At 36.3% G+C, this 27,839-nt stretch overlaps 1 protein-coding gene across 3 annotated transcripts; it reads left to right on the top strand.

The window, feature by feature from the left end:
• Positions 1-17: 17 nt before the first annotated feature.
• On the top strand, positions 18-27,307 carry LOC109085408 (run domain Beclin-1-interacting and cysteine-rich domain-containing protein-like). 3 transcript variants are annotated; one of them, XM_019099963.2, is made up of 22 exons: positions 19-232; positions 1,430-1,583; positions 3,009-3,092; positions 3,170-3,329; positions 3,421-3,527; positions 5,827-6,001; positions 6,212-6,586; positions 8,549-8,596; positions 9,034-9,129; positions 10,386-10,501; positions 10,579-10,777; positions 11,190-11,294; positions 12,691-12,765; positions 13,868-13,925; positions 14,053-14,185; positions 15,387-15,532; positions 15,612-15,676; positions 15,761-15,999; positions 24,028-24,089; positions 24,167-24,320; positions 24,461-24,554; positions 25,525-27,307. In XM_019099963.2, the coding sequence occupies exons 1-22, from the start codon at positions 195-197 to the stop codon at positions 25,671-25,673; spliced, it is 2,832 nt and encodes a 943-aa protein (XP_018955508.2). In that variant the 5' UTR covers positions 19-194; the 3' UTR covers positions 25,674-27,307. The 3 variants fall into 3 exon arrangements, with proteins under 3 accessions (XP_018955510.2, XP_018955508.2, XP_018955509.2); XM_019099965.2 differs by lacking the exon at positions 12,691-12,765 and having other exon boundaries at positions 18-232; XM_019099964.2 differs by lacking the exon at positions 8,549-8,596 and having other exon boundaries at positions 20-232.
• Positions 27,308-27,839: the final 532 nt, after the last annotated feature.

Here is a 27,839-nt window from a genome sequence, read left to right as displayed (position 1 = left end):
GTTTGATCCGATGACTTTTACTTTGAAAAACGACCCGCTTCCGCTACTTCAGGAACGCGCATCCGGTTCATCCTCGCCTCCGTCTGTCTTGTTATGGTGAGGGACGCCCAGTGGAAACAGCTTCAGCCTGACCAGAGATATTGTGCGCTTAAACCCGAGCTGAACTCTAAATCAGGTCGTCACCTGCGCCGGAGATGGAGCTGTCCGCGGAGGCGGAAGAAGGAGAGCGCAGGTAAACACAAACACGAGCGTCTACAGCAGACCCGAGCTTGACAGCTACACTCACAGCTCTAGTTAGTGTGCCAAAGTAAACAGTTTTATCATCTCATACTTCTGTATACGTGTATTTAAGAGCATTTACATGTGTATACGTTACCCATCTTGACAGTTATCGACTGCAGCTTTCATATCGAGCTAAGTTAGCGGACATCCTACTATGACGAAGACTTCGCTAATGAATATTAATCACGTCATGGAACGTTCGCCCTCGAAGCGTCTCATCTGATTGGCCGAATTCTAGACGTTATTATGTAAGCAGGAGAATCAACCAATGGAAGCGTTCGGAGACGTGATTAATATTAATGAGACTCGCCTTCACCGTAGTAGGATTTAGCGTCGTATGTTCTAGCAGCTTTAGACATGCAGCAAGTCTCGTGACACGCTCGCAGTTATCTGGTAAATATCAGACGTAAGCACGAAGTTTAATTTTAAGATGTTATTTGTGCTCCTGCGAGCTGACTAGCGTAAAAACATCATAACAGAAACTTGTTATTGTGATTAATAATTTAGTTTCATCATCTGCTGAAACATTAGCTTTAGTATTAAAAAAAAAAACTTTTAATAGCATTATTTATTATACTTTAAAAATATACTTGAAGTGTAAACTCGATGTAATGTTTTGATCGTTAATTACTGAATTAAGTAGCGCTGGATAGTAACGGATTACATGTAATCTGATTATGTAACGTTAATCGCATTACAAAGTTAAGTATTTTATTATGTTTTAAAATGTTCATAATCAAATTACATTTACTTTTTTCATGCATTACATGATTGCATCTTATTCACACAATGACAGTAAATTATTTATATTTTTATTTATTTATTTTTATTTTTATAATGCACACAAGACTAATAAACACTGCCGATGCATCGCCGTGAAATACAACACCTTCATCATATCCATTATTAATATTGGAAGTCTGGACAAAAATATTGCAAGCCTAGAAGACTTCAGTCATTTAATGCAAATTTTAATTTTAAATAGGCATTTTTCTATTGGCTGTTCCTCAGCCCCCTATTGGTAGATATATAGTGAAGTACACTACAAGTGCACGTTCGGTATAATTAAGCACGCTTCTTTTTCACAAGGGTTGAAGCGCGCTCAGCTCACTGTATTATAAATATGATTGACCTGTGTTTTGTTCAGATGGGAGCACTGGAAGCTTCTGTCTAATCTGAAGACCACTGTTGAGGGGCTGCTGTCCACCAACAACCCTAACGTGTGGTCCCGCTACGGGGGTCTCCAGCGCCTGCACAAGGACATGAACAACATCCTGGGCCATGGCCTCAGACAGGAGCAGGTGTGGAGGGACATTACCAGGAACTGTTAGACACAAATGAGCTCTGTGGCCAGTCAGACGAGGAAGAGTGTTTTTAAGTTTCGTTACTACTTTGTTTTACTTTGTGTACCTAACTGGAGATAAGAAGCGGCCTTTCCAACAAAGAACATATTGTGTTGGGTTATAGATTAACGTCATGAAACCTGCATCCGGATTGGCTGCATTTATTTAATCAGGAAAGCACTAAAACTGTAATAATGTGAAATATTGTTACAATTTATAATGAAATCTTTGTTATATTGTAAAATATATCTTATTCCTGTGATGCAAAGCTGAATTTTCAGCGTCATTCAGACACATTTTAAAATATGTGACCCTGGACCACAAAACCAGTCTTAAGTGTTAATTTTTTTAATACGTAAGGTTTTCATTGATGTATGGTTTGTTAAGAGGACAATATTTGGTCGAGATACAACTATTTGAAAATCTGGAATCTGAGGGTGCAAAAAAATCTAAATATTGAGAAAATCACCTTTAAAGTTGTCCAGATGAATTCTTAACAATGCATATTACTAATCAAAAATTAAGTTTTGATATATTTACGGGTGCAGATGTACAAAATATCTTCATGGAACATGATCTTTACTTAATATTCTAATGATTTTTGGCATAAAAGAAAAATCTATAATTTTGACCCATACAATGTATTGTTGATTATTGCTACAAATATACCCCAGAGACTCAAGACTGCTTTTGTGCTCCAGGGTCACATATATAAAAACAGAAAATAGTTATTTTAAATTGTAATAACTTTTTACAATATTACTGTAATTTTTACTGCATTTTTGATCAAATAAATTCAGCCTTGGTGAACAGAAGAGACCTTTTTCAAAACCGGCAGTGCTTCTTTGAAAATCTCTAGTTTTTATGTTTAAAGTCAGCATTAAATAGAAATTCATATCTATTTTATAAATGCACATTATTAGTTTTATTGTGAATTGAGCATGCAATTTTTTTTTCTTCTGTTACTTCAATCTCATCACAAATTTCATTTCCATTTGTTTTTATGGAGTGTTTTATTTGTTATTTTTACCCTTAAATTTTTTTACAAATACAATAAAATACCCTTTTTATTTTTACTTGACTTATGGCTAAAGCTTTGTCAGTCACATGCCAATCAAACGACAAACATTTTACTTTACATTGAAATTTTACTATAATAATTTCATTTATAATTTCAGATTTCTAGTTTTAGACATTTTTGTCGTTGTTTAAATGCACCTTCTTTGTTTTTATTTTAACATTTTTATTTTAATCTATTTTTTAGTTTTACTTTTGTTGTTAATAACAAAGTTGTCATGCACAGAAGTGACCAAAACACATTTTTAAAGTATGAATCATTGCGCTGCGGCACAAGATTTAATTTGGCTATATTCTGTTTTGCAGGTTTACTATAAACAAAAGGACTACTGGCGTTTCGTGTGGTGTGTGCGGTATCTCTGTCCTCATCTGGCTCGTCATGTAGAACAGGTATCTGTCAGTGCAGTGATTGTTTCCCACGTGACGCTGCAGTGAGATGTGTGACTGTGTGTTCTCTCTGGTTGCAGTTCAGTCAGCTGGAGCCGGTGTTGATCAGTGGCGTTCAGAGCTTCGGCGAGGGTTATAAAGCTGAGCGTTGGCTTCTGCACAGCCTGCAAGGTCACATCTTATCTGCCCAGCTCAAACCGCTGCTGCAGCATAAGACAAACACACAGAAATATTACAATGGTAACTCAGCATCCTCCAGAACGTTAGCATCGTCACTTACGAATACATGTTTCCTGTGTGTGGTGATGTTGTTGGTTGTCCTCTTCTGTAGACGGGGCCTTCCTGTTGAGTGAACCACACGTGTCTGCCATGTTCCAGTGTCTGGAGGCCGTGGAGCAGAATAACCCGCGGCTGCTGGCTCTCATAGACACCGGCAGGGTGAGAAACCTGACCTCCTGGTAGAGGAAGTCTGTGGTTGATTCATATCAGGAAGGTTTTTTTCTACATTGTGATTCCAGCGGATGTGATTAAGCATAACAAAGAAGATAAATGTTTTTCCTGGTCTTTGTTGAATGCAAACATTTATTGGGTGAACTGTCCCTTTAAGTCACAAATCAATATTAACTCAGTTTGTAAACAATAGTCTTGAGACTTTTATTTTTAGCAGTGTTGATATCATTAATTAAAAGTAGAACTGTCAGTCGATTACAATTTTTAATCTGATTAATTACACAGTGTTGCGATTAATCGCAATTTAGTTGCAATTAATTTTGGCTGAGAAATCGCCCCCCAGAAAGATAATTTAAATCATTATCTTAAATGAGGAAAGCATGACATGGATATTACAAAATAAGCTATTAAAAACACTTTCTGTCAGTTGAAATAAAGCTAAAGTAAAATGTAAATATTAGATGAAAAACTGAACGAAAGTTTGAAATGTTGCCATGGCAACTAACTTGATTACTAAAGTTATGATAAAGTTATAACACGTAAGTTCTAAAATTACTAACTGGAATAAAACTAATATTGAAGTAGAATTTAAAAACTAACAAAAATAGCAAATCAAAACTAATTAAAATCTTATTCAGAACTATAAAAAAGTATATAAATAATACTGAAGTAACACTTTTATCTGTGGGAGCACAATTTTAATATCATTTCTGTCAAATTTTGTTTTGAAATATTATTTAAACTTAACATTGAAAAGCACAGATGGCCTCCAAGTGGATCGGCTGAGGGGTGTGCGAAATTGACAAAAAATGAAATCCCCATATTTATTGGAATTTTAACAATAACAATAATTTAACAATATCTAAATAAATATGACACTGGAACTGCCAGTAGGTGGCAGCAAGTCCCCGTCTGAAAGAGTGACTCACTGAATCGTTCATTCAGATGTCTGTTTCAAAACGGCTGATTCATTTAGAAACGAAGTAAGTGAGTTATGAATAGATCATTGAATCATTGACTCATTTGATTTGTTCAAAAACAGATTTATTCAGGAATGAGACACAGCATTGTTGTGCTGAGATGCACGAATGTTCTTCTCCGGTGCTAGTATTTAGGAAAATAAATTGTGTGATGTAACCTGACTATATCACGTCTTACAAATTTTCCAAAAATAAAACATCAACCACACAAACAGGGATAGATTTTTCTTCATTAGTCTACTTGAATTATAAGGACGTTCTAATGCATTCCTCTAGGCTTCTTCACACAGTGAGTGCTTATTTTTTGTTGTTTTTGCGAGTTGAGTGACATACATAACGATGTGAGCTCGCCTATCGTTAAAACAACAGTTACATTATTATCACAGACGATAAGTATCACAAGCCCCAAGATCGGCTTGCCTTTAAAGGGCATGCAGCCCGTTAGTGCTATGCGAAGCTAGTAGGCTAAACTGTTAGCTTGCTTACTGAAGCCTAACCAAACATCGTAAATAAAGAAAAATGTTTAATGTGATCGTTTTAAACTTCTGTGATGTTATGTTGTATATAATTTAAAAGCCTATAATTCTGAGATTCTGTGATTTTGTTGGGCTGCAATGTGTAGTTTGGTTCTTGTCCAAGCACTCCCAGCACTGACGCACCTGACGTGTGCAGCAGGGAGCCTGCAGGGTTAAATAAAACTGCTTTGGCAATCTAAGAGAGGTTTTGTAGGAGTTCATTTGTTTGGGTTTATGGAGGCCAGAGTCCACAGAAAGCTTTCGTGATAAGCTGAGAAGGGTTTAATAATGGGAGGTCCTCTGAAGTCTTCATACCAGAAAACAGCTCCCTTCATGAACCTGTCCTGTGAAATGTGTATTTGTAGGACAATGACAGCCAGTGTTTGTCCATGATCTCACACACTTGGTTATCTCACATTCCTCTTTTCACAGAGCTTTCATTGATCTATCCCATGAACATCTTTCCTATCAGATGCGACCACTAACGCAAGATCAATATATGTGATAAAGAAATAAGTCGTTTTGAAAAAGAAAACCCCCTTAGACAGGAACAAAAACATGTTCTGTTGCATTTTATGATTCTGAATTATTCTAAATGATTATGTAAGTTTGGGTTTGTTAAACTGTTGACATATTTAAAGCTAGCTAGCTAACTACTTAAAATACAGTTTTTAAGCGGTCAGGGTTTGGCTGGTTAATAAAGCCCTTTTTACGTCATTGTTGGCCTTCACTGTAACCGTGCATTTCTACATGCAGCAATGTAAATTTCTTCTGTCTCTTTCGTCTTCAAAGCTTTCGCACGTGAAAGAGTCTCCGTTTGGTTTGCTGAAGAGTCAGAGTTTGTGTTTGCTGCCCGGGCCCACAGGAAGTTGGAGGCCTGCGGACACTTCAGAGTCCCGTCGGCTCGCCACGTCCCAGAGCTGCCTTACAGAGCTTCCCAACACCCCGCTCTCCAGGAGCAGCTCAGGTCAGCAGGTCTCAGAGAACAACGGGCCGCTCTGTGGCTCCATTACTGCACTAAATGCTTGCCTTGTTTACACACAAAATGTTCCAGAGAACAGTGTGTTATTTGGCGAGGAAACTAGGGAGGGAAGGTGGGCAGTTAGCAATGTGACCGTTCAGTGAAGAAATGTGACCGTTCCTCAGTATCACAGTGCGTCTCTGTGTTTGTCTTCAGATGTCACTCCATCCAGCAGTACTCAGGGAGCTCCGTGGGTATGCTGTAGAGGAAACCAGGACGCTGGAATCCCCCAGATCTCCTTCACTGAGCCCGCCTCACCCGCTCCGCCCGAGATCCGGGATTGTGCGGATGTGGATGACGGCCCGGAGTACCTGGCTATCGGTAATCTGGGGAAGCACAAACGGCGCGACTCGTCCAGCTCCACTCAGAGCGGTGAGCACATGGGGACTCAGGGCGACGCCCACACTCCTTCGGCTCCGCCCCTTCCACGCAGCTGCTCCTTTTCAGAGGCTCAGAGAACCACAGGGCGGAGCTCGAGGGGACACATCCGGTCTCTGTCCGACACCAGCATCACGCAGAAGCAGAAAAATGGTGCGTACAAACAGTTCTTTGGAACACAGGCCTTGTCAAAACTAACGGAAAGCAGCGAAACTACCAACCAAACAACATTTATTAGTGTAAAAGCCTGTTTACGCCGAGGACATTAAATATAAGGATAACTCAAGATAATCATACTAATTATAAGAGAATAGTGGCATCCACGCCACAGCTATATCATTAATGGAACGATACGGTTGGAATCACTTTCAGAACAATTTTTTTTTCTAGCTATTTAGTAAAATACACATGCGTGAGAAAAGCAGTTTACTGAAGAAACAAAGCACCAAGGCAAACGTTTCAGTCACATGTGACCTTTTTTTAATTCCAAGCATGTTTGCCCTTGGTGCCTTGTTTCTTCAGTAAATAACTTTTATCTCACATTTGAGAGTGTGCAGACCTTTTTCAAGTAATTTACTTTTGGAAACTTTTTGGGTCTATGCACTTACGGAGCTTATAATATGACAAAACTAATTGAAATATAAGTATATTAACCATATGATAACTCTGGGGAATTCATGATCGGGTAGATATTAAACCGCCAAAATGCTTCGTTTGACTTTTCGGAGATCATCTGCTCTTCCCTGTGGATTACCTCTAACCTACTTTCTGTGCAATCTGAATTTCTGCTTGAATTTTAGAATATTGAATTTGATGTTCCGAATTTCCTCTTCATCTTGAAAACCTGAAGCTGTGTTTTTAAAAACTGGATATTTCTAGTCTAAGATTTCAGAACAAAAAAAAACTGCTGTTTGAAAATAACATGTCTGTAAAATTCTGTCATGAAAATATTCAGTTGTGTTAAATTTTAAATGTTTAATATTGAAGTTCAAAAAAATCTGATTAAGAACTATGTTAAATGCCACATAATATTCAGCTTTGTTAAATGACACTTATAATAATTTTAAATAATTCAAACTTGCACAATACAAATTCAGTTAGTTTTGTCATAGTATAAGCTCCATAAACACCTTTTCCCTATTAATTATTTTTAATTCTTTTTTCTTTTTTTTTTTTTGCTATTGAACAATAAAAACTTCAATCATAATCCACCCCACTTAAAAGAGCTTGAGCATTTAAAGTGAAAACGTACAAAAAATTTATATTTTATGTGAAATAAATATTAAACAAAATATTTTGGAATCTAAAAATGCTGTAAAATGTCTAACTTATGTTCCAAATTTGAAGTTGACATTACAAAAATTGAGGTTCTTGTTTAGGTGCTATAGCAAAAATAGCCACCGGTTGACAATCAACTCAGTTTTTAAGCATTTTCCTGTCAGAAATTGATGCAATTCTTTCATAGCATAACCACCAAAATATTTTTTGTCTAGATTAGAAAAAGTTCTGATTATAAAATGCTGTAGTAAAACACTGCCCACTAGGGGGAGGAGCCTGCTGAAAGGTTTTAAAGGGCCATTATTATGGTAACGCAAAGTCCGATTTCAAAGTGGTATCCACAAGATGAATTTTGAGTGTTCAAGCTGTGAAAATATATAGTTTAAAATCGATCCTTTTTAATTTCTTAATATATATATATATTTTTAAATGCCAATATTACATTAAAATGTAAAAATGTACAAAAATCTTTAGCAGTTTTACAAAAATATAACCTTTGTTCCACATTTGTTCATGATTCCTTTAGTTTATTGATAAAATCAAGTCCTGCTCTTTTTTTTTTTCTGTCATGTTTTACCTAAAAATACATCAGATTATGAAAGTCCAATTCTCTCTGTTCGCTCACTTTAAATGATCTATAATGCTAACTAGCTTGAATTAAATTTAAAAATATGGCATTCCCATACACATCTGCAATAAAAAAAAATTTAAAAACAGATCTCCAGACCTTGCTTCTAGCTGTTGTACCTCTTGTGCTCTTTGGTCTTGCTGTGAAGCAGGGTGAAATGTTCTCTGCTTCAACTCTATTCTTTCTCTTTTTCTTCTCTGTATGGAAAGGAGGGAGTCACAGGAAAATCACCATTATTATCGAGGACCCCGTCGCAGGTTTGCAGTGCTGTGGTGCTGCATCTTGTCCACCCCTTCATTTCTGTTACCCATGCATGATTCACTGTTGCTGCTTTTTATTTTGTTTCTATGTCTTCTTCAGCTTTTGGCATCGTTTGTCAAGCTGTTGGACAACATTCCTATCCTGTGCCATTCCGTTTGTTCTTATTTCTATTTAGTGAAATTTTACACAGCTGTGCCTGGAAAGTTTTGAATATTTAATTTCCCTTTTAGTCTTTTCTTTTTCCATTTTGTTATCAGTTATAAACATTCGAACACTACATGTTGTGTAGATCCACATGTAGAGTTTCTGTTGTGTAGATTTAAGTTTCCATCAGTGTTCATCATGGATCAGATCCTGCACCAGGAAGACACATTTGTTATCTTCCTTATCTTATTTGTGCATCATTTGTATCATGTTTTTCTGTATTTCCCAGAGTCTGTTGCAGCTGCACCAGTTTCAAAGAGCTGTGGTCCTTTCTCACCCCAGAGCAGCGACAGCAGCACCAATGGTTCCCTTTATATGGAGTCTAGTGAGTGATGCTTTCTATCTGTTAATTTATTCAAAAATACACTAAAAGTGCAATTCATGCTTACAATGACCTAAATACACTACTTCTTTGAAGAGCATGTTTTTATGTGAGCATAAAGTAAAGATTTTTGGGTGATACAAGTGTTTTGAAGATGGAATACAGCTAAACGGTCAAAAATGTATTAACACTTTTGTTTAATTTAATATTTTCTAACTGCTTTAGTGCTTGTTAATATTTGAAAACAATTTTGGCCATCAAAGTCATGTGGTACAAACAACACGCTGAAACATTTGACCATTTTAATGACAGAAAGATTAGTTCATGTTGTAAAATGTCATGTGGTACAACTGTACTGATTTTGCAGTGACGAAAGAATGAAATGAAAAAATAAATGAATGAAACGTAGTTTGACATGAAATTTTTTATATACAAATTATTTGACCACAACTGTTTTACTGCTTATTTAAAAATGTTTGTCCAATTAATCAAAGTCATGTGGTGCAACAAAATTCATGTGGTACAACATACTGGAATATGCAGGAAAAAACGGTTTCTTAAAATATCAAATAATTTGACCTTTATATGATGGCAAGATTAGTTCAGGTTATGAAATGTCATGTGGTACAACTGTCCTGATATCATAATGAATAATGAAAAAAAAATGTTATTCTTTATAAAAATATGTTATCACCACTCCTTCACTGCTTATTAATTTTTAAAAACTTCTGTCCATCTAATCAAAGTCATGTGGTACGACCAAAAAAAGTCATGCAGTGCAACCAACATACTGAAATATGCAGAAAAACCAAGTCTCTTAAAATATCAGATAATGACCTTTTTATGATGGCAAAATCAGTTCTGGTTGTAATGTGTCATGTGGTGCGACTCCCAAAAAGCTGATATTTCTTAATTAGTAATTTTGCATATGTGCAAAAACAACAACAAAAAACAAAACAAAACAAACAAAACAAAACAAATGCACAGCAATAATTAAGACTCATTACACTCATTAGACTCATTAAATTCTTACTTTTCACTCGATGGTTACACCACGTTACATTTTTATAGTAATTTAACTGAAACATTTCTTAAAAATGGTGTAAAACTTTTCCAAAACCATACAAAACAAACATGAATACAAAGTGCACATTTCTACATTTCTAACTAGATTTAGTTTTCTTCATCATGGACACTTGCATATCTCATCGAATTATATGAAAATAATCATAATCTTAAACGTGCCTTCATGCTTACAGATGGCAGCCAGTACAACAGCGTCCCAGACGGATTGTTCCGCAGACCGTCCGAGGGTCAGAGTCTGATCAGCTACCTCTCCGAGCAGGACTTCGGCAGCTGTGCTGATCTAGAAAAGGCAAGCGCAAACTCCTCACTGCGCTCAGCGTCTTATATATGGTGTTCATGACTCACATTCATATCCCATCACTGCAGGAAAACGCCCACTTCAGCATCTCGGAGTCTCTGATCGCAGCCATCGAGCTGATGAAGTGTAACATGCGCAGACCGGTGGAGGAGGGGGAGGAAGAGGGCGACAGCGACTCGGAAATCCAGCAGCTCAAACAGAAAATCCGTCTGCGCAGACTGCAGATACGCCACACACGGATGAAGCCACCGGCCTCCACTAATAACCGTATGACTGAGGCGTTTGCAATTTAGAGGGAAATTAACTGTAAACAGGATGTGTGATTAATCGCGATTAATTGCGTACAAAATAAAAGTGTTTGTTTGCATAATATATGTGTGTTCTGTGTATATTTATTATGTATATATAAATACACACAGTACATATTTTGAAAATATTTACATCTATATTTATATTCATGTAATTTACATTATAAATAAATACATTTAATATGTAAACAACATGTTTTTCTTAAATATATACATGCATGTGTGTATTTATATGTGCATAATAAATAAACACATTACACATACATGTATTATGTAAAGAAAAACTTTTATTTTGGATGCGATTAATCGCGATTAATCATTTGACAGCACTAATATTTATTGCTTTTTTTATTTTTTATTTTTTTTCACAGAAGCCCCATCTGTGGATAGTGGCGGCTCACGGAGGAGCTCCCAGGATTCCTTTCACCCCTCTGACTCCGGCTCGGATAGAGATGTGGAGGATATCGAGCTCAAAGGTAGGAGCTCCAGACAGGAAGTCTGACCTCATTCCCGCTTATGGTCGTATAATCATCCTCACGATTGCCCTCATAACCCATAATGCCATGTGATGAGAAATGTGTTGGCATCCCAATCACATGACTGATTTCTAACTGATTATGCTTATTTTTGATCCCTAATTTGTAACTTTGAATCAAGTTTTTTTTTCTTGATTTGTTTGTGTGTTTTATCTGGAAAGAGCAGAATAGTCACTGCAGGTGTTGTTATTCTTAATACATTAGGCTTCAATATGCAAATCAGTGTGAAATCAAAATTAACACTTTACGTTAACACACGTTTACATACAAAAACCTTTAAAATGTGGGAGTAGGTGATGAACATGTTTAAGTGAGATGTTCACTCTAATTCTGGGCGAATAAAGTTTAGTTTGTGGTTAAAAATCTCGTTGCACTTGGAAATGTCATATTAACGTTTTGAAAAGAACACTTTTAGCCTTTATAATGTGACATTTCAAAGAATTATTGAAATATTTAGCTAGAAATAATGTATTTTGGGACTTATGGGTAATATATGTTTTGCTAAAGTTTAATAAAACATGAGTCATGTTGTGCAACCAAAAAAGTCATTTGGTACAACCAATATGCTGAAACGCACATAAAGACAGTCCCTTAGAATGCTAGATAATTTGATACCAAGATTAGTCCTGATTGTAAAATGTCATTTTGTGCAACTGTCCTGATATAATGAATAAAGAATGAAATATATATATAAACTGTCATATGACATATTTATAAGAAATATTTGGCTAGAAATAGTGTATTTTAATTCAGTCACCTTTTAATAAAACATACCTTTAAAAAAAACAAAAAAAAATTAAAACATTTTAATGCAAATATTATAGTCTAAAATAGTCTCAATATTTATGTACCTGCTATAAAATATTTGATCATATTTGTGCACAATATAGGAACATATTAATAAAGATGTACTTTTTTTTTTTTTTTTTTACACGTATTTTAACAGCCTAAAATGTAACATTTTAGAGTAATGATTGGATTTAATAAATCCAAGATGAGTTATATATTTATAACATTTGATATATATCAACTACCCTTCTAAAGTTTGGGGTCAGTAGGTTTTTTAAATCTAAAAATTAATACCTATGCGAGAATGTGTTAAGATACGTTACAGGCTTCTGAACATTTTATTAATCAAAGAAGAAACCAGTTGTTAAATATTAAATGAAATATAATTTTTGATGAATGTGCAGTTCCTGCATTGATCAGTGGGGACCAGGACATTTATTAAACAGGTCGATGTGTCCTGTTTAGATTTCCTGTTGTCTTTATAAACTGTTGCACACCTGAAACAGGCGTCTGGTTGAGGATACAGTCTCTGGTCTCTGTCTCTTAGATGGCAGTGATGGTCAGTCCCTGCTGGCGGTGTCTCAGAGCGGCCTGTCCCTGTCACTCGCGTCCCTCTTCTCAGGTACCAGAGACAGATAAAGAGAAAGGGAAGCCGTGTGTGTCGTAGATATGATGGTGGGATCAGAGGAGTCAGGTGTTTAAGGCTCTGTAGCACTAGTTGGTGGCTGTTCCTGCTTTTTCCTCAGCTTTGCTTGTTCATCCCCTCTCACATGTGTCCATCTCATGTGTCAGCATGCATGCCGTATAAGCCTCTTGTTTGATGTTGCAATTTTCTGGCTTTTATTTATTACATGTGCTAATAAACCTGCAACCTTTAGCACAGCTTTCCTGCATTATAATGGGTGTGTCTCAAAAATTACACAATATTATTATGTAAGAATGGCTTCAATCATGTGCCCTAATCTCTTTTGTTAATATTAATAAGTAAAACTACAGTTTTCTTATCTTAATGCTTCGATTCATAACCAGTGCCAAGAATCACAATCTCTTTCTCAATCTCTTTGTTTTTCAAGTTATGTAATATTAGGACACGGGGCATTTGCAAAATAAAAGCTAACCTTTTCACTTAGTTTTACCAGACACACTTATAAAAAAATTAATAAAAAATAATATATATATATATATATATATATAAAATAGTATATATATATATATATATATATATATATATAATATTTTTTTTTTGTATATATATTTTTATATATAGACATACATTTACAAAAATATATGTCTATATATATATATTTATATTTATATATATATATATATATTTATATTTATATATATAAGCAAGATTACACATTTATACTATTCATCTTAAATGAATAATAATTAATTAAATTTGAAATTAATTGTATTTTCATACATTAACAAAATGTCATAATATTTAAAGGTTTACTCCAATCAAAAATGAAAATTAATTACTCGACCCTCATGTCATTCCAAACCGTAAGAACATTTTCATTTTGGGGTGGAGTAACCCTTTAATTAATCAGAGTTCTCCAAATATTTTAGGGATGCTAAGTGTTGCTCAGCCAAGTATGCAATAATGTAAAAATGCCAAGTAATGTCTGATTAATTAGTCAGTTGCTGGTATATAGCTCTTCTTATACAGTAGATCTCATTGGAGAACGTTTAAACTCTTTTATTCTCATTGTTGTCAGATGCAGACATCAAGCGCAGTGCGTCCAGCAGCAGGTCCTTCCTCAGCTCCGACTCCATGTAAGAACATCGCAAATCTGTCTTTTTGTTTTGGCCGATCTTTTTGTGGGCATGAAGTCCAGTGGTTTTGAGTTTTGAATGGTATCCAGAACTGATTGGTGATCTGCTGTAATGTCTGTTTGCTCAGCTCTCCATCAATGCTACAGTCAAACTCAGCCGAGTCGGTGGCGATGGGTCTCCTCCGACAGTTTGAGGGCATGCAGCTGCCCGCCGCCTCAGAGCTCGACTGGCTGGTTCCAGAGCACGACGCCCCTCAAAAAGTACCACGACTTCTCTGTTTACATCCTTAGGCCTGAAACACACTGTATGCAAAACGCAGTTTTCTGCAATACTGACAGTACTGGAAAGTAGCGGTTGATGTATTTGTTTAGGCTGCGGCTGTTTGCACTAAGTATAAATAGTGATAGAGGCTATTTACACGAAGTGAAAATGGCATATTCGACTAATATAAAAAAATTTTTTATACACAATCTCCTCATCGCAGGTGTGCTGTCTGCATCACTCATATCATGTGCCTATATCGTGCGCTATATCAAACATTTTTTCTATCGTTATTGAAGGAGGAGTACGGTTGATTAATTATCGATACTGTTTTATCACCCGGGCCCAGGTGTATATGACTTTCTTCTTTCAGACAAATACAATCTGAGTTATATTAAAAAATGTCCTGGCTCTTCCAAGTTTTATAATGGCAGTGAATGGGTGTTGAGGTTTTGAAGCCTAAAAAAGTGCATCCATCCATCATAAAAAAAATCTTCGACAGCTCCAGGGGGTTAAAAAAGTCTTTCTGAAGTGAATCATGAGTTTGTGTAAGAAAAAAATATCCATATTTAAAATTGTATAAACGGTAATCTCTAGTTTACGCTAACTGTCATACGCACATGCTGTTCCAGGTGGCTTGAGATTACGGTTGCGGTTACGGAAATTACAGTTTATAAAGTTTTAAATATGGATATTTTTCACAAATGCATTAAAAGGCCTGTATTAACCCCCTGGAGCTGCCTGGAGCACTTTTTTTATGATGAATAGATGCACTTTTTTGGGCTTAAAAATATCGACACCCATTCACTGCCATTATAAAGCTTGGAAGAGCCCGGACATTTTTTAATGTAACTCCGATTGTATTCGTATAAAAGAAAAAAATCATAAACACCTACCTAGAATGCCGTGAGGGTGAGTTAATCATGGGCTCATTTTCAATTTTTGGTGAGCTATTCCTTTAAATCTTTAAAAGAGTGCATTGTAAATAAAATCTCCAGATGCAAATAGATCACGTGTAATAAAATAAACACTTAAATGCGCCTTTCCTGTTTTCTTATGGACTCAAAACAGCCCATAATCTCAAATTTTATAAGCCTTTAGTGACTTGCCTTGAATTTTGATTGTAAATGAAAATGTCTAAATTTCTGCTAATTTTTTGCATGTTTTTTTTTTTTTTGTTGTTGTTATTTTGTTTTAAAGCTTCTTCCAATACCAGATTCTCTTCCCATTTCACCTGACGACGGCGAACACGCAGACATTTACAAGTTACGCATCCGAGTGCGAGGGAATTTGGAGTGGGCTCCTCCCAGACCACAGATCATCTTCAACATCCACCCTCCTCCAAAGTGAGACCATCTCCATCAGTGTTCAGCTTCATTCCCTTCATGATCCTGTAACGTATGTGTCTCTCCATTGATCTTTCAGGAGGAAAGTGGTGGTGGCCAAACAGAACTACCGCTGCGCTGGCTGCGGCATTCGCGTCGATCCAGGTACACAACACACAGCCGTTGTACAAATACAGCTTGATTTCCTTGGCTCTGTGGGTTTATGCTGCTGGTTTCTCTGTGTAACAGACTACATCAAGAGGCTGAGGTACTGTGAGTATCTGGGCCGCTACTTTTGCCAGTGCTGTCACGAGAACGCGCAGGCCGTTGTGCCAGGAAAGATCCTCAGGAAGTGGGACTTCAGTAAAAGCTACGTCAGCAACTTTTCCAGGGACTTGCTGGCCAAGATCGCAGGAGATCCGCTCTTCAACCTGAACGACATCAACAGCGGCCTGTACAAGAAAGTCAAAGCCCTGGAAACAGTGCGCGTACGTTACACACAGTCTCATGACCATTCTTTTTAAACACCAACATTTGCTCCTCTTTAACAATTGATACATCAATTTAGTTGAATTAACTGATTAAGTTAGTTTTGTAGTAATAGTGTGATAACATTTAAATATAAAAAAAATAAGAATTATATAAAATAAAATAGATAAATAAAAATAAATAAAAAAATATAAATGCATTTACATACATTTATATTTAGTCATTTTGCAGACGCTTTTGCCCAAAGCGACTTTTGGGGAATTGGGGAATACATAAAGCAGTTCTTCTAAAAAAAAGGCAAACAGACACAGGAAGTGCTCGTAATACCAGTCTCAGGCATTGTTCAAATAATCAGAAGCCAGAAAGGAAAGGAATAAATAAAGAGAAAGACAAAGTGTTTTTTTTTTTTTTTTTAATTTAAGATGAAGTCATGTAGTGTCGAAAGAGATGAGTTTTCAGCTGTTGCTTGATAATTGTCAGAGTTTCAGTATACTGGATAGGGGTGCGAAGATCATTTCACCGGCCAGGAACAGTGAATGAGAATGTTTCGGGGAAAGTGATTTTGAGCCTCTCTGTGATGGTACCACCGTGGCATCGCTCGCTTGTAGATCTCCGACTTCTGGAGGGGATGTAGACTCGTAATAATGAGTGGAAGTAGGCGGGTGCTGAGATTGTGGTTGTTCTATATGCAAATATTCATGTTTTGAACTTGATGCAAGCCGCAACCGGTAGCCAGTGCAAGGAGATTAAAGAGAGGTGTAACATGGGCTCGTTTGGGGCTCATTAAAGACCAATCGTGCCCGCTTCATTCGGAATCATTTTGTAGTAAATTAAGCTCAAAGAGAGAAATGTATATAAATAATTTACAGTTTAATTATGATTAATTACAATTATTTATATGAGCTGCCAGTAGTAACTGTAGCAGGATTAAATTGCCATCAACTAATCGTTCGTCCAGCGACATTTTAGAGTAATTTTATATCAACTCTAAGAAAGAGATTTTCGTGGCCACAGAAAATATATTTCATACAGTATTAATTGCATCAGAGCATGTAGCGAGGATCAAAATCATAAAGGACATTAATTTGCAAGGAAGAATCAGAAACTCATGTAATTTGTGCACAAGAGTTTTATTAACTAAACACTAACACAAACTGGTCGAACAAACTAACAAACAAACATACATACACTCATGCGTACATACAAAGGAGAGCAAAGTGGGATGAATGAAGCCATTAGAGGAAAAAACCAGAGAACGAAGCTATGAAAAGAGCCAGTTAACCACCTGAGTAAAACACATCAGCGCCGTTTATTAACGGGTCTACAGCTTATACCTTAAACCTTATATTCGTTTTTAGTTAAATGTACAATACTTGCATTGCCTTGGCATGGAACGAGTGTCCGAATGCAGTCTCAGATGAAAGTCTTGATGGTTTGGAGGTTCGGTGGTGTAGGAGTCACGGTCACCTTCTTCCGAGTTTGAAGAGTGATGGATTCCAAAGATGTTCTGACTCGATGATGATTGGGAGTTTCTTCCCAGTGGAAAGTGAAAAAGAGCTAAGAGAGACATCAGCTGAGATCCTAGGATCTTTGGTGAATGGAAAGTCAAGGCCGAAGGTCTGGCACGTGCTTAGGGGTCCAAGAGTTCTAGATCATCCTCCTCATCTTCTTAGGATCAAAAAAAAACACAGACTGGCCGAGGCGGGTCCCTGATGTGAGAGCTTTATCGAGGTCACACCTCTGGGATTCGAGTGAGCCAATGAGGAATGGTAACTTTGGAGGGAATTTTTTACGACTCTTTGTCTCTAGCATGGTGTTTTGCATATGAAATTAGATTGGGTGTTCAAGAGAAGAATCTTCAAGATTCTTATAATACTAATTTGTTGCATAGGTATCAACATATAATATACACTCTCATTTAGATCATGACACTCTAACGGCTAATATTTGCCCACAACACATTTGCGCAGCGGACAAGGATTCGATTAGTACTACAAACACACATAAAAGGTTTTTAAAAAACTACAAACATGGCGGTTATGTGATACTGACGCACAGGCAGGGGCTAACTCTGGTACTTGCATTGGTTTCAGGTGTTGCAAGTACCAGAGTGGCACACCTGAAACCAATGCAACTATAAGTATGGGTGATTCTGTCTGTTTGTTACCAACACCCTGATGAAGGCCAATGGGCCGATACGCGTTGGTGTTTTAATGGGGGGGTCTTAGCCCAACCATTAAAGGCTTTTTAACTTTTGCATCCTATTGAGTGCCTGGACTTGGATTTTTTTTCCAAAATCTTTTTTCTACATTTAGCCCTTCAAGAGCACCAGAGGATACAAGGGATTCCAGCAGCGCTCAGTTCTCTTTTGTCGGGAGTCATATGAAGAGATTTTCTTGGTATGATAGACCACGCGACTGGCAGCGCAATGCGCCACTTTATTTTCTCTCCAATACGGTCGGAAAATTAAATTTAAACGACAGTGTGAAGTGTTGTTAACTGTGATAAGATGAATTGACAGTGGAATTTAAACGGTAAGGTAGACTTGGCAGGTAATTCTAAGCAACAGAGCATCCATAAAGACGCACCATCAATGCTACAGTTCAAAAACTCAGCCGAGTCCGCGTGGCGATGGGTCTCCTCCGACAGGTTGAGGGCAGCAGCTGCCCGCCGCCTCAGAGCTCGACTGGCTGGTTCCAGAGCACGACGCCCCTCAAAAGTAAGTACCACGACTTCTCTGTTTACATCCTTAGGCCTGAACACACTGTATGCAAACGCAGTTTTTCTGCAATACTGACAGTACTGGAAAGTAGCGGTTGATGTATTTGTTTAGGCTGCGGCTGTTTGCACTACTAGTATAAATAGTGATAGAGGCTATTTACACGAAGTGTGAAAATGGCATATTCGACTAATATAAAAATTTTTTATAACACAATCTCCTCATCGCAGGTGTGCTGTCTGCATCACTCATATCATGTGCCTATATCGTGCGCTATATCAAACATTTTTTCTATCGTTATTGAAGGAGGAGTACGGTTGATTAATTATCGATACTGTTTTATCACACCCGGGCCCAGGTGTATATGACTTTCTTCTTTCAGACAAATATACAATCTGAGTTATAATTAAAAAATGTCCTGGCGCTTCCAAGTTTTATAATGGCAGTGAATTGGTGTTGAGGTTTTGAAGCTAAAAAAAGTGCATCCATCCATCATAAAAAAAATCTTCGACAGCTCCAGGGGGTTAAAAAAGTCTTTCTGAAGTGAATCATGAGTTTGTGTAAGAAAAAAATATCCATATTTAAAATTGTATAAACGGTAATCTCTAGTTTACGCTAACTGTCATACGCACATGCTGTTCCAGGTGGCTTGAGATTACGGTTGCGGTTACGGAAATTACAGTTTATAAAGTTTTAAATATGGATATTTTTCACAAATGCATTAAAAGGCCTGTATTAACCCCCTGGAGCTGCCTGGAGCACTTTTTTTATGATGAATAGATGCACTTTTTTGGGCTTAAAAATATCGACACCCATTCACTGCCATTATAAAGCTTGGAAGAGCCCGGACATTTTTTAATGTACTCCGATTGTATTCGTATAAAAGAAAAAAATATCATAAACAACCTACCTAGAATGCCGTGAGGGTGAGTTAATCATGGGCTCATTTTCAATTTTTGGTGAGCTATTCCTTTAAATCTTTAAAAGAGTGCATTGTAAATAAAATCTCCAGATGCAAATAGATCACGTGTAATAAAATAAACACTTAAATGCGCCTTTTCCTGTTTTCTTATGGACTCAAAACAGCCCATAATCTCAAATTTTATAAGCCTTTAGTGACTTGCCTTGAATTTTGATTGTAAATGAAAATGTCTAAATTTCTGCTAATTTTTTGCATGTTTTTTTTTTTTTGTTGTTGTTGTTGTTATTTTTGTTTTTAAAGCTTCTTCCAATACCAGATTCTCTTTCCCCATTTCACCTGACGACGGCGAACACGCAGACATTTACAAGTTACGCATCCGAGTGCGAGGGAATTTGGAGTGGGCTCCTCCCAGACCACAGATCATCTTCAACATCCACCCTCCTCCAAAGTGAGACCATCTCCATCAGTGTTCAGCTTCATTCCCTTCATGATCCTGTAACGTATGTGTCTCTCTCCATTGATCTTCAGGAGGAAAGTGGGTGGTGGCCAAACAGAACTACCGCTCGCTGCGCTGGCTGCGGCATTCGCGTCGATCCAGGTACACAACACACAGCCGTTGTACAAATACAGCTTGATTTCCTTGGCTCTGTGGGTTTATGCTGCTGGTTTCTCTGTGTAACAGACTACATCAAGAGGCTGAGGTACTGTGAGTATCTGGGCCGCTACTTTTGCCAGTGCTGTCACGAGAACGCGCAGGCCGTTGTTCCAGGAAAGATCCTCAGGAAGTGGGACTTCAGTAAAAGCTACGTCAGCAACTTTTCCAGGGACTTGCTGGCCAAGATCGCAGGAGATCCGCTCTTCAACCTGACGACATCAACAGCGGGCCTGTACAAGAAAGTCAAAGCCCTGGAAACAGTGCGCGTACGTTACACACAGTCTCATGACCATTCTTTTTAAACACCAACATTTGCTCCTCTTTAACAATTGATACATCAATTTAGTTGAATTAACTGATTAAGTTAGTTTTGTAGTAATAGTGTGATAACATTTAAATATAAAAAAAATAAGAATTATATAAAATAAAATAGATTAAAATAAAAATAAATACAAAAATATAAATGCATTTACATACATTTATATTTAGTCATTTTGCAGACGCTTTTGCCCAAAGCGACTTTTGGGGAATTGGGGAATACATAAAGCAGTTCTTCTAAAAAAAAGGCAAACAGACACAGGAAGTGCTCGTAATACCAAGTCTCAGGCATTGTTCAAATAATCAGAAGCCAGAAAGGAAAGGAATAAATAAAGAGAAAGACAAAGTGTTTTTTTTTTTTTTTTTTAATTTAAGATGAAGTCATGTAGGTGTCGAAAGAGATGAGTTTTCAGCTGTTGCTTGATAATTGTCAGAGTTTCAGTATACTGGATAGGGGTGCGAAGATCATTTCACCGGCCAGGAACAGTGAATGAGAATGTTCTGGAAAGTGATTTTGAGCCTCTCTGTGATGGTACCACGTGGCATCGCTCGCTTGTAGATCTCCGACTTCTGGAGGGGATGTAGACTCGTAATAATGAGTGGAAGTAGGCGGGTGCTGAGATTGTGGTTGTTCTATATGCAAATATTCATGTTTTGAACTTGATGCAAGCCGCAACCGGTAGCCAGTGCAAGGAGATAAAGAGAGGTGTAACATGGGCTCGTTTGGGCTCATTAAAGACCAATCGTGCCGCTTCATTCGGAATCATTTTGTAGTAAATTAAGCTCAAAAGAGAAATGTATATAAATAATTTACAGTTAATTATGATTAATTACAATTATTTATATGAGCTGCCAGTAGTAACTGTAGCAGGATTAAATTGCCATCAACTAATCTGTTCGTCCAGCGAACATTTAGAGTAATTTTATATCAACTCTAAGAAAGGAGATTTTCGTGGCCACAGAAAATAATTTCATACAGTATTAATGCATCAGAGCATGTAGCGAGGATCAAAATCATAAAGGACATTAATTTGCAAGGAAGAATCAGAAACTCATGTAATTTGTGCACAAGAGTTTTATTAACTAAACACTAACACAAACTGGTCGAACAAACTAACAAACAAACATACATACACTCATGCGTACATACAAAGGAGAGCAAAGTGGATGAATGAAGCCATTAGAGGAAAAACCAGAGAACGAAGCTATGAAAAGAGTCAGTTAACCACCTGAGTAAAACCATCAGCGCCGTTTATAACAGGGTCTACAGCTTATACTAAACCTTAGTTTCGTTTAGTTAAATGTACAATACTTGCATTGCCTTGGCATGGAACGAGTGTCCGAATGCAGTCTCAGATGAAAGTCTTGATGGTTTGGAGGTTCGGTGGTGTAGGAGTCACGGTCACCTTCTTCCGAGTTTGAAGAGTGATGGATTCCAAAGATGTTCTGACTCGATGATGATTGGGAGTTTCTTCCCAGTGGAAAGTGAAAAAGAGCTAAGAGAGACATCAGCTGAGATCCTAGGATCTTTGGTGAATGGAAAGTCAAGGCCGAAGGTCTGGCACGTGCTTAGGGGGTCCAAGAGTTCTAGATCATCCTCCTCATCTTCTTAGGATCAAAAAAAAAACACAGACTGGCCGAGGCGGGTCCCTGATGTGAGAGCTTTATCGAGGTCACACCTCTGGGATTCGAGTGAGCCAATGAGGAATGGTAACTTTGGAGGGAAGTTTTACGACTCTTTGTCTCTAGCATGGTGTTTTGCATATGAAATTAGATTGGGTGTTCAAGAGAAGAATCTTCAAGATTCTTATAATACTAATTTGTTGCATAGGTATCAACATATAATATACACTCTCATTTAGATCATGACACTCTAACGGCTAATATTGCCCACAACACATTGCGCAGCGGACAAGGATTCGATTAGTACTACAAACACACATAAAAGGTTTTTAAAAAACTACAAACATGGCGGTTATGTGAGACTGACGCACAGGCAGGGCTAACTCTGGTACTTGCATTGGTTTCAGGTGTTGCAAGTACCAGAGTGGCACACCTGAAACCAATGCAACTATAAGTATTGTGTGATTCTGTCTGTTTGTTACCAACACCCTGATGAAGGCCAATGGGCCGATACGCGTTGGTGTTTTAATGCTTTAGCCCAACCATTAAAGGCTTTTTAACTTTTGCATCCTATTGAGTGCCTGGACTTGGATTTTTTTCCAAAATCTTTTTCTACATTTAGCCCTTCCAAGAGCACCAGAGGATACAAGGGATTCCAGCAGCGCTCCAGTTCTCTTTTGTCTAGTCATATGAAGAGATTTCTTGGTATGATAGACCCGCGACTGGCAGATCAATGCGCCACTTTATTTCTCTCCAATACGGTCGGAAATTAAATTAAACGAAATGTGAATTTTTGTTAACTGTGATAAGATGATTGACAGTGGAATTTAAACGGTAATAGAATGCAGGTAACTAAGCAACAGAGCATCCATTAAAGACGCAGTAATGGCGAAGTAGTATATCCCAAAGCTTGCCTACTATTCTGCTACACACTCAAAAGTATGTACTGTTTCTTCACAAAAAGAGTACATACTTTTAGGGCATAGTATACAGTATGTAGGCGAATTGGAATGCAGCAATCCAGTTATCGCTGAATAAAACGCACAATGGAGATAGAGAAATTTAAACTGATTCAACTTGAAGAAAATAAACATTTGAATGCGCAAAATATATGGTTTATCTGTGTTCTTCAAGCAGTCTTGGGTATTTTTTATAAGTATATTTATAAAGCGATGCTAATCGACATAGCCTTTATCACTGTATATAATACTATCATTCTGTAATATGAAACCATGTCTGGTCACAAAAAAAAAAAAAAAATTAAAACCCTTAACTGTTAAGTTAATTTGGAAAACAAGCATGTCAATAAATGATATCTTTGTTGGACAACAGGTTTGTAAACCGGCTCATAAACAAACCGTTTCGCACACATGCTACTGTAGTATTTTTTTAGTTGTGTCAATTATTATATTTAAAAATAAATAGTAATTAAATGTGAGTTTGGGCTCTGTTGTTAATTGTAACCTTATAGTAATGTAAATGCACTCCCTGTTTAGAGCATAACCTAAGGTAGATTTTTATCCTTTAGAATATTTTAATTGTAATTGAATTTATTTAATGATGTATTATAAAATATGTAACAATTTAGTTTATATAAATGCACTAAATATATACAATACTGTTCATAAGTTTGAGGTCAGTAAGATTTTTTTTTAACTAATACTTTTATTCAGCGAGGATGCATTAAATTGATCAAAAGTGACAGTAAAGACATTTATAATGTTATAATATTTACTGTTTCTAATTGTGATTCGTCTTGTTTAATTAAGAATGAATTTACTGTATTGCAGGCATTGAGGGAACAGTTGAACCACATGAAGAATCTCTTAAGAACGTGCCGTTTGGCTCAAGAGTGAGTGTTTTTCCTGCACTTTTTCTTCGAGACAGCACTGAAGAGCGCTGCGTCTCAAGTCTCTGTTCTGTTGACAGGGTTCTGGATCAGTTCGACACTCTCCCTGGACATCTGAGCGAAGACTTTCACCTGTTCTCTCTCAACGACCTCACAGCTGTCCGCAGCGGCGGTCTGGCGCCAAAGCTGCGAGATCTGCTGCTCCTCGGCTCCAGCCACGTCACAGACTGCGTGGTGAGGAGCCATTCACACACGACTCTTGAGAGGAGTTACATAACCTTGCGTTTGATTATGTGATATTTCATGGTCTAGATTTGCGGTTGATCTAGATTATCAGGTTTATTTGTTCTTCTTCTCTTGTTGTTCTCCCACAGCTCTGCCAGGCCAAGGGCTTCATTTGTGAGTTCTGTGGAAATGACAAGGACATTATCTTCCCCTACGAGCTCATTAAGTGCCTGCGCTGTGAAGGTGAGCCTCTTATCGATTGGTTGATTGATTGATTAATGCATATATTTATGCATTTATGTGTTCATTTTTTATGTATGTATGTATTGTTTCTACGTTCATTTATTATGCATTTATTTATTTTCATTTTTTTTGTTAAAGTTTTTTATGCATGTATACATTTTATTTATTTATAAATTGGAAAGTATTTTAAATTAATTTTAAATAGTATTTTACACAATTATTTATGTATTTCTTTTATTTATAGATTTATTCATAAAATTTTTATGAATTTTTGCATTAATAAAATAATATAAAAATTAAAAATATATAAATTCATTTAGGAATTGATTGTTTTCTATATTTCTTTTAAGCCGTTATTTCAACATTAATTTATGCATTTATATTAAGTTTATGCATTTATACATTTATTTATAAATTTGTTATTCATTTATACATTTATTTATTTATAAACTGAAAACCTATTTATTGATTGACTTTTGTTTCTGTGTGCAATTATGTAGATTTATTTATGCATGTATTTATACAATTATTTGTTTGTTTATGGATTTATTTATGCATTTATTTATGAATTTTTGCCTTAATATATAATAATATGTAATGCTTTTTTTTATTATATTATATTTATACAATTATTTCTGCATTTATTTATACATTTTATGCATTTATTTATATGCATAAATAAAATGCATAAATACATTTTTGCATACATTATTTATATATATATATTAGTTTATTTTTTTAAATGCATTTATACATTTCTGTTTTTATTTCTATTTATAATGTTTTTTATTTATTTCTGCTTCTGTGCATGCATTTATTTATATATGCTTTTATGCATTTATTTAGACATTAAAGCATTTTTTTGCATTTATTTATACATTTATTAAGCTAAACTACAATGTTTTATTTAGGTATTTTTCGCATGTTATGGTGGTTGGTTGTAATGGTCTGTTTTTTTGTTTTTGTGCAGATTGTCATGCGTGCTATCATAAGACCTGCTTTAAGGGAGGGAAGCAATGTCCTCGCTGTCTGAGATTCGCCGAGAGGAGAGAGCGGATGGCTCGCAAGAACATGGAGGAGCAGGAGGACAGAGAGGAGGACGAGGCCAGCGGGACCTAACACACAACACCAGTAAGATTCCACCAGAGCACAGCGCAGCAGTGAATGTAGTGACTGATATTCAGCCAAACGTTCTTGATTCCCGTCCAAAATAAGCTGCTCTAAAAGTCCTGCTGACTGCAGCACAATGGAACATTAATACTAAAGAGTTTTATGTGCAAACAAGACGTTTCTGCTTTTTAAGGACTGCCGCCTTCAGACACACAATCGTATTGTTTTTTACTATGTGCCATGTTTTGTTTGTTTGTTTCCTCCGTCCTTAAAAATCCAGTTTATTTTTAATCAACAGGCTGTTGAGTACTGTCGTAAGCTTTTATGTGTAATGTTATTGTCTATCTGCTTTTTGTTGGTTATATTTAAGCGTATAATGTTGTGTGTCTCTTTAATGGCTGTTAGTTTTGAGAGACGGAGAAGGGCAGCTGAATTCCAGCGAGTTTTGCACAATCTGTGTTTCTCGAGAGGTTTCTAGAAGTGCCAGGTTCAAACTTACTGTGTTAAAGATCAAAGCTACTAAAACAAAAGGTCTCATTCGTGAAATGTGAGCCAAATTAATTTCATAAATTGTAAATAAATAAATAATATTAATGTGATGCAACAATGTACCTTAAGTAAACTACGAATTTCAAGTAAAACACATTTTTTAAAGTTAACGATTTGAGGAGTAAATTGTCATATTGAACTGAATGCAACTATTTATGTAAGAATTATTTTTTGCACTATTTTGTACAGAAATTCAATTAGCTTTTTCGTAAAAACTATTTTAGACCGAAATTTGCTCTGGTTATTCCTAAAACAATTTATGCATACTTGCATAAACATATTTTAACCAGAAATAGAAATAAAATCAATTTGTAAAACCATCCTTGTGGAAGTTTCTTTGAAAATTGTTTTGTTCAAGTTTCACAAATGAGGCCCAATACTGGTCTTTAATGTAAATTTGAAGTCCTTTTTGCTTTCACACTTTTGCACCTACCAAAAATGGCACTTTGTATGTTTGCTGTCCCTTGTTAGATGAAAAATGTCTTGTTGGTTCTTTAATTTACACTAGTTTGATGTTTGTTTGAACGAGAATTGTATTAATGTTTGAGCCAGAACATCATTCCAACGTTTCACATTCAGTCCAAAATCTTGCACAGTGGCCCATACTCATCCAATGAAGCTACTCGTTGAAGAAGAAAGTTGTACCAAAGTGTTAATTGATTAAAAGTTTATTTCATTGGAAAGTTGCATTACATCATATATACTGGACCTAAGTTAGTTTGAGTAGTATTTAAAAGAAATCATATTCAAGAGCCCTTTTGTTTGCTGCTGTGAGTATATCTGAAGCAATAACGACCATGTGCTAATCTGCCACAAGCGTTAAATGACTTGAATGCACTGACCTTAAGTATATGAGATTGAACGAATGAACAAACTTGCTGTTGTGTGGTTGCTTATGAGATCTAATATTGAGTTTGTAATGTTTCATTTGATCCTGCTGACCATGTGTCCACTTGAGCTTATTGCTGTAAAATTACTGAGTTGCCTTTTTTATTCAGGGGCTTTTGATGCACTATTTGAGAAAATTGTACATATATAATTTCTTATTGTTATGTAAATATATGTAACTTACAATTAAAGATGTTTAGACTGCCTTATTGTTTTGGAGTCATTATTTTATTGTTGTGTTACACTCAAACTTTTGGTCTCTACGTTAGTGATGGACTGTTAATCGGTTTTACCGATATTTTTACCGATATTTTTGCATCTTTCCATAATCAGATATCAGTTTTGCAATGTCAGATCCACCTATAAATGGTTCAATTATGCATATCGGTTATTGCCACATAAACTTGCAAATAATTGGTATCGGTTATAATAGGGTGACCATACATACTTTTTGTTTTTGTTTTTTTGACATATCCTGGCCAGGATTTCTAAATTGCTTAAAATATCCATGTAACGTCAAGAAAACAGACAAAATCTGGAAATTTGTGACCCTGGACCACAAATCAGTCTTAAGTCGCTAGGGTATATTTGTAGCAATATTTGTAGCCAAAAAAAACATTGTATGGTCAAAATTATTGATTTTTCTTTTAAGCCAAAATCATTAGGATATTACTAGTAATATGCATCGCTAAAAAATTAATACTAACAACTTTAAACATGATCACATATATTTTAATA

Source organism: Cyprinus carpio, chromosome B22 (assembly GCF_018340385.1).
Source record: "Cyprinus carpio isolate SPL01 chromosome B22, ASM1834038v1, whole genome shotgun sequence".
Classification (NCBI taxonomy): Eukaryota; Metazoa; Chordata; class Actinopteri; order Cypriniformes; family Cyprinidae; genus Cyprinus; species Cyprinus carpio.
This window is presented reverse-complemented; position numbering and strand designations above follow the sequence as displayed.

Coding starts and splice junctions, on each gene's coding strand:
- LOC109085408 (XM_019099963.2), top strand. CDS start 195: ATGGAGCTGTCCGCGGAGGCGGAAGAAGGAGAGCGCAG. Junction 11,295..12,690: donor GGAGGATATCGAGCTCAAAG/GTAGGAGCTCCA, acceptor TCTGTCTCTTAG/ATGGCAGTGATGGTCAGTCC. Junction 12,766..13,867: donor ACTCGCGTCCCTCTTCTCAG/GTACCAGAGACA, acceptor CATTGTTGTCAG/ATGCAGACATCAAGCGCAGT.